The following is a 6,899-nucleotide window of genomic DNA, read 5'->3' as shown; positions in this document are numbered from 1 at the left end:
ACAAACGATGCTAGATTCCAGATGCTTGAGAACGAGACAGGCTCCGTATCTGAAGGAAATATGATGATTCTCGAGTATTTAATGAAAGTGAAAAAGATTTGTCATGAAATATCGCAACTCGATGAAGAGTCCAGAATTTTTGAGACACGGATGCGAGGGATTATTATCCGAGGACTGAACCCCGAGTACAAGTGATTTCATCATAGCAATCAAAGGGTAGCCAACTCAACCAACGCTAGTGGAATTGGAGAGTCCCTTGCCGCACCAGTCAGGGTCGTCGGGAATGCTCTGCAGAGGAAGCCGTCTGACGCACCGTGGAGGAGCATCATTGTCCTGAACGTCTCCAAGTGGTCCACAGGGTCAGTGGTCCCGTCGTATTGTGGGACGGTTGGCATTTTAAACCCTCTGGATGCTGGGGCACCCAGGACGTCGTCGGTGAACGACGTTCTGCTTGAAAACGCCCTAGAAGCGGGCCGGCTCTGATCCTTTGCCAGCTCTTCTATTCGGTGGTCCATTTCTTCTATCCTCCGTAGCATCGGATCAGCTCTACGGTCTAGTGACTTGTTTCTCTCCACCGATTGGCTCGCTGCGGAGCCGGACTGGCTTTCCGGACTCCTACGATGAGGCCGGAGTTTTTCCTGCGGCGCGCGGTCTTCCTGGGCTCGATGCTTTCGTGCAGAGCGTGGCCGTGATCTCCGGTGGTGGTGAGGTTCTGTGTGGGCGTGTCGGGCTCTGGAGTGCTGGACTTGTCTCATGGAGCGGTGAGTTTGGTCCTCGCCGTGACGCGCTGACTCTCCCCGGTGGACATTTGACCTTTCCTGGACAGGTCGTGGAGCTTCCGGAGGATGCTGGGGAGGCGCCTGGAGTAGTTGCTGATATTGACCGGCAAGTGTAGTCATCTGTTGAAACAGGGCTTGCACTTGATCCGGAGTAGGTGTAGGATTGAGGTGGTCCGAACGAGCCGGGCTCTGTTCGGCTATGGCAGAAGTAGCCACCACCTGTGAGGCGATTCGCTCACTCCGGGTCCTGCGAGGTAGCGCGACTCGGGTAGCCCGTACAGTCGGTACCCGGGCACTCTTCCGTCCTGCCATTTTTATAAGGGATCTGGACAGCTTTTAGTTCGTAGTCCCACGGATGGCGCCAATCTGTTAGGCCTAAAATCGGTAACAGATATGACAGTGACGTAAGAGCCGAGCTGGAGGACCCGAGAAACCGAGGTGAGGGAGCTGAGTCTTGAGGAAGAGAAGTGAAGGGAATGAGTAGCTGAGCCCTGCGTAAAGAGCAAACGAGGTCAGAATGACCAACCCGGAGTGTTACTCCGGACAGGCCCTTCGACACTCAAGTCAGTATGAGTAGGAGTGCAGAGCGAGTTTAAGAGTGGTGGGTGAGAAGTTATTACCCTGTTTATGAGCTTTGGGAGCCCTTTTATAGAGGGAAAACTGGGGTAGGTGGGGAGTTATTACTCCAGGACAGGTGTCGGCCAGCTATAGGTTCGAGCTCACCTACTTTGCTGTAATTACCAAACTACCCCTGCTGACGTGAGATCTGCGGTGGGCCACGTGTCGACAGCTAATAGGCTGTTGTTTTTATACCCCATCACTGTGTTATTTGATTTTGTCTATATAAAGAGGAGAGCCAAACCGTGTACAGTACCTGTGAAAGAGAAAAAGGGTCTGATAAAAAGATCTCCGATTATATTTTTAAATAAAACATCTCTCTTTCTTCCTTTGAGTGTTTGTCTTCTTGTGGGTATTACTTCTAGCTTTGTTAGTTGTGTTGAACAAGTGTATCAAAGCTTTGTTCTTTGATCCTTTATTTTCTACAAATCTATACTATCAATGGTCTTGATTGCACATACATATCCCGATGTTGGACTTGGAATTGATTGTCACTATTTCACCACATGGTTATCACCATTACTATTAGAGAGGAAGATTACATCAAAACTACAACTAGTGGAGTTCAAAAAATCGAAAAGCTGAAATGATTTGAAGTTTAGTGTAATCCAGTTTATTCGACCTGAGGCAGTTAAGACAGAAGAAAATTAACTTCATAACCCAGATTGTCCATTTCCATCACCATAATGGAGATCAATTTGGTAGTGGAAAGTGACTAGTCTAACATTATTCTGTGGATGAGATTAATGATTTGTGTTTGAGTGGTTTGCTTTTCTTTTTCTCTCCTTCCTAGAAGCATCAATGATTCGTCTAGCCGAATCAGGAGCATCTAGCAACTCATCTTATATGGGGCTATGTTTACCTCCCCAAGTCCAGTTATAATCTTTTCTTTTTAAAAGAATTTCAAATCTTTAGAAAAAATCTTGATAAAATTGTTCATCTTTCTTATAATATTTTCTCAAGGCCGTTTGGATACGCGGATTTTAGAATCCAGGTTTTTAGTTTGAAAACAGTGTAAAAGAGGGTTCATGATCAAGTTGCTGTATGATGTCCTGAGAGCGCTTCTTGGATTTTAAGTAAGAAATTCATGTTTTAAAAATCTCTCCTGCATCCTGAGATTTCTAAAACCTGGAAATATGGGAGGATCTGCAACTCTCTTACTGACGGAAAGAAGGGCGAGAAGTAAAAAACGAGTGAAAAACGACGGCCGGTCCGCTTCTTCTCTTATCTCTTAGCTACAATTTTGAAGAAATCCCGGATTCTAAAATCCGCGTATCCAAATGGCCCGTAAGTAACTTTCCACAAAGTGTAAAAGTTTTAGTTCTGCGATTAGGAGTTTAAATTGGTGAACCAGACACATCAAACCTCCATTTGTAAGGGACAATTCGAGACGTGTACAGCGTTTCTATCCTCATTGTTTGTTTCTAGTTGTTTGGAATGTAGTAAAAAATTCAAAAATCATTATTTTCACCCATCAATTCGGAGATGACAATGAAGGGAAGACATGTGACACTATATTTTTTGTTCTTTTTTATATTTTTTTATAAAATGAGAGGTGAGTATTGATCTCAAATGTTGGAGTATAGCAATCCCATCTTCCATAAGCCCACCATTGTGTTTCTTCAGTAAGCAAGAAATGGAGTCTGCTCTAGTAGACAAGCCTCATGCTGTTTTAATTCCATTCCCAGCACAAGGGCACATAAACCCCATGATTCAATTGGCCAAACTTCTACACTCTAAAGGCTTTTACATCACCTTTGTCCACACCGAGTTCAACCACAGTCGCATGTTGAAGTCTAGAGGTCCAGATTCTCTTAAGGGCTTGGATGATTTCCAATTTGAGACCATACCAGATGGCTTGCCGCCGCAGGATTGTGACAGAACACAAGATATTGCAGCACTTAATGTTTCTACTAGGAAGAATTGCGCGGTACCCTTTCGGAATCTCGTGACAAAGCTTAACAATTCTTTGAGAATACCCCATATCAGTTGCATAATTCCTGATGGGGTCATGAGCTTTGCTCTATGTGTTGCAGAAGAGCTAGATATTATGGTGCTGGTGTTCTATACCATGAGTGCTTGTGGTCTCATGGGCTACCTTAATTTTCATGAGCTTAAGAGAAGAGGATATACTCCCCTCAAAGGTATCAGTGTTCTGTTCAATCTTTTTTCTTCAATTCTTAATTCCTTTCTGAAATTTTTGATCTTAGAAAAACTTGGCATAAATCAAGTTCTTAATTCTTAGTTTTGTTTTCCTCCCCCTTTTTGCCTGTCTCGTAGATGAGAGTTACTTAACGAACGGGTATCTCGACACTCATATCGACTGGATACCAGGGATGAAGAATATACGTCTCCGGGATGTGTCCAGTTTCGTTAAAACAACAGATCCTAATGAGATAATTTTCAATTTCAACATCGAGCAAGCAAAGAATAGTTTGAGGGCCCGGGGCCTTATACTCAACACGTTTGATGAACTTGAACACGACGTTGTAGAAGCCATCAAATGCATGTTTCCTCGACTTTATACCTTGGGTCCAATGTCTACACTGTGCAAAGATATGGCAGAAAGTGGGCTGAACTCAATTGCATCAAACCTCTGGAAGGAAGATACTGAGTGTTTAGATTGGTTGGACAAGAAAGATTTGGCTTCGGTTGTTTATGTAAATTTTGGCAGCATCACAGTCATGACAGCTGAACAATTGATAGAGTTCGCTTGGGGGCTCGCAAATAGCAAACATCCATTCTTGTGGATAATTCGTCCCGATCTTCTTATGGGTGAATCGGCAATTTTGCCTGAAGAATTCATCACTGAGACCAGAGGAAGGTGTTTGCTAACCAGTTGGTGTTCACAAGAGAAAGTTCTCGTACACCCTTCGATCGGGGTGTTTCTAACACACTGCGGTTGGAATTCGATGCTCGAGAGCATATGTGGTGGTGTGCCTGTTCTATGTTGGCCCTTCTTTGCTGAGCAAGTGACAAATTGTCGATATGCTTGCACCGAGTGGGGGATTGGCATGGAGATCAACAATGATCTAAAGAGAGAGGAAGTTGAGGGTCTTGTTAGGGAATCCATGGAAGGAGAAAAGAGGAAGGTGATGAGGAATAAGGCCGTGGAATGGAAGGAGGCTGCAGAAAAAGCTACTCGACAAGGAGGGTCTTCACACATGAATCTTGATAGACTTGTCAAGGACATTATTCAAGATAAATATGTAGTTTAGCCGTAGGCATGAGCGTTTGAGAGAAACCAATCACATTAAAACCTGCCTATGATTGAAAATATAGAAACAATAAGCCAAGTCTTCTTGTTTCTTAAGTTTCGTTTGAATATTCTATATGGAAGCCCTTGATTATTGAAAAAAATCAAATTATGTGCATGTAAGGAGTTTAAAAAGTAGAGACTTTAAGTGTCAGGGTAAGGAGAGTGAGTGCGACGTAAAGGGCGATTCTAGTATTTCCATCTTTGGACAACTTAAAATGAAAAGTTGGGTTTATAAAGAGGTGTGGGTACGGTGTAGATGAAAAAAGACATACCCATCTAATGGCTAGAAAATGGTATAAAATTGACAAAAAAATAAAACTAGCCGTTTTAGTGGCATTTCTGTAAATTTTTTTGAAAAGAAAAACATGTTTAGGGCCGAATAATTACCGAAATGGTACAGTGGGGTTTCGAAACTTAGTGGTCGAGACCCTTCAAAATATTTTTTCTTAATGAACCTAGAAATTTGGTCGAGACCCTTCAAATCAAATATAATATGTATAACAAAGGTAACACGGTGCGATATTTGATCTTACTACACTGAACCGAGAAAGGATACACAATAGTATTGCCCTTGATATTTGATCTACTAGCAGCCCAGTTTTCAAAAAGGCTGCTGTTAGATCAAGTATCACGGGCATGGTTTAAAATTTCGATTTCGGTGGGGACCGAAACCGGTATTTGGTGAAATTAAATATTTCGCCATTTACCAAATTTCGTCCGAAATTTCAAGAAAATGCATTTTTTATTTTTTTTAAAAAAAACATTACAAAATTTCGGAATTTCGGTCCGAAATTTCAGAATTTCAGTCTGGAATTTCGAACCGGAGTACCAAATTTCGACCTAAAATTTGGAATTTCGGTCGAAATTTCGGTTTCCCGAATGTCAGAAACGGTTACCTAAACCGATATTTTAAACCATGATCACGGGTGGACTTCACGCCTGGGCACTATGTCAAATGGGTGGAAATATCATTTTCCAACAAGTATTAACAAGTCTTTGTATGCATCTCACTAGACATTTCTGACCTTATTAGTGGGGAAAATGTCATCGGGAGGTGTCCCAATTCAGAATAAAGCACATATGTCCTTGTGCCAATTGTAAGAACGATGTCAGGATGATGCAGTGACCTTTTACTAAGACACGTTTTTTTTATGAGTAAAAATATAATATAACTTGTCAAAATTAGAACCCATATGACCATATATAACTTGTCAAAATTAGAACCCATTTTTATTTATGTCCACTCATTAGTGGACATCTCATGAGTGAAATTAGAACCCACATATAACTTGTCAAAATTATAAAGGGGAGTGATAAATCGACTCCTCGACTCCCCATGTGTCTTTCTCTCTCCTCTAGGTTAGAGAGAGAAAGAGGAGAGAGATAGACACATGGGGAGTCGATTTATTCATAAGGGGAGTCGATTTATCAATGCCCAATTATAAAACCTGTTGATTCATATAGACCACATAGTAGGGGTGCAAGTTTAGCCCTCTCAGCCCTGACCCGCCTTGAGCCCGAACAGGGTCAGGGTTCATTTTTTTTACCCTGACTTAGGTCGGGCGAGTTTTGGGTTAATGCCTCGAGTACCCTGACCCGGCCTGACCCTGAGTTTCTATTATAGAATTGAACCATCTGTGCATGTTTCTTTTTGCTAATGTTTTCTATTATCTTGGATTGATGTTTCTTTAGATTATTATTATTAATTGTCTCTGTTGCCCGCATGTTGTTGAATTCATATTGTCTTATTTTGTTCCCTTTCTCTGTTTATTGATCATTTTGTTCCATATGATAAGTGGTTGCTTTATTTTTGGCACTCTTAACAGGTATTTGCACTAGGGTCAATTAGGGCTGGCCCGGCCCTGCCCAATCAGGGCGGGCCAGGGCCAGCACAATACCTTGTAGGGCGGGTTATGGGTTGAGGTTTTCTGGCCCTGACTCAGGGACAGGGCGGGTCAAGGCTGAGATAATGGGATCCAGGGTTGGGCTAGGGTTTTGAAAAACCCGACCCAACCCGACCTTGTTGCAGCCCTACCACGTAGGAATTGAGACATTCCCAAATCATATGCGAGTAGAAGCAATTATTGGAGAGATACTTGACTAATTGTTGATAATAGTCCACAAGTTGCGAGTCGCAGCATTTACCCAACTTATGCCACGTTTTAATAGTAACCTTACGTACACAATGCAAATCCTGATGTGTAGATAAATGAGGTGAGTTTGGGAGACAAAAGCTCAAGGGA

At 42.5% G+C, this 6,899-nt stretch overlaps 1 protein-coding gene across 1 annotated transcript; it reads left to right on the top strand.

The window, feature by feature from the left end:
* The first annotated feature begins 2,953 nt into the window (after window positions 1–2,953).
* Window positions 2,954–4,771, top strand: LOC143885447 (7-deoxyloganetin glucosyltransferase-like). Its single transcript, XM_077389637.1, has 2 exons — window positions 2,954–3,541; window positions 3,678–4,771. Exons 1-2 carry the CDS (start codon window positions 3,034–3,036, stop codon window positions 4,613–4,615), a joined length of 1,446 nt encoding a protein of 481 aa, XP_077245752.1. The 5' UTR covers window positions 2,954–3,033; the 3' UTR covers window positions 4,616–4,771.
* The last annotated feature ends 2,128 nt before the right edge of the window (window positions 4,772–6,899 follow it).

The sequence above is a fragment of the Tasmannia lanceolata genome, unplaced genomic scaffold, assembly GCF_043159265.1.
Source record: "Tasmannia lanceolata isolate RefF3 unplaced genomic scaffold, GAP_Taslan_0.1 ptg000008l, whole genome shotgun sequence".
Taxonomy (NCBI): Eukaryota; Viridiplantae; Streptophyta; class Magnoliopsida; order Canellales; family Winteraceae; genus Tasmannia; species Tasmannia lanceolata.
This window is presented reverse-complemented; position numbering and strand designations above follow the sequence as displayed.

Excerpts from the sequence above, each read along its gene's own strand:
- LOC143885447 (XM_077389637.1), top strand. The coding sequence starts at position 3,034 with ATGGAGTCTGCTCTAGTAGACAAGCCTCATGCTGTTTTAATTCCATTC. Across the intron at positions 3,542-3,677 it reads AGGATATACTCCCCTCAAAG|ATGAGAGTTACTTAACGAAC; the intron begins GTATCAGTGTTC and ends CCTGTCTCGTAG.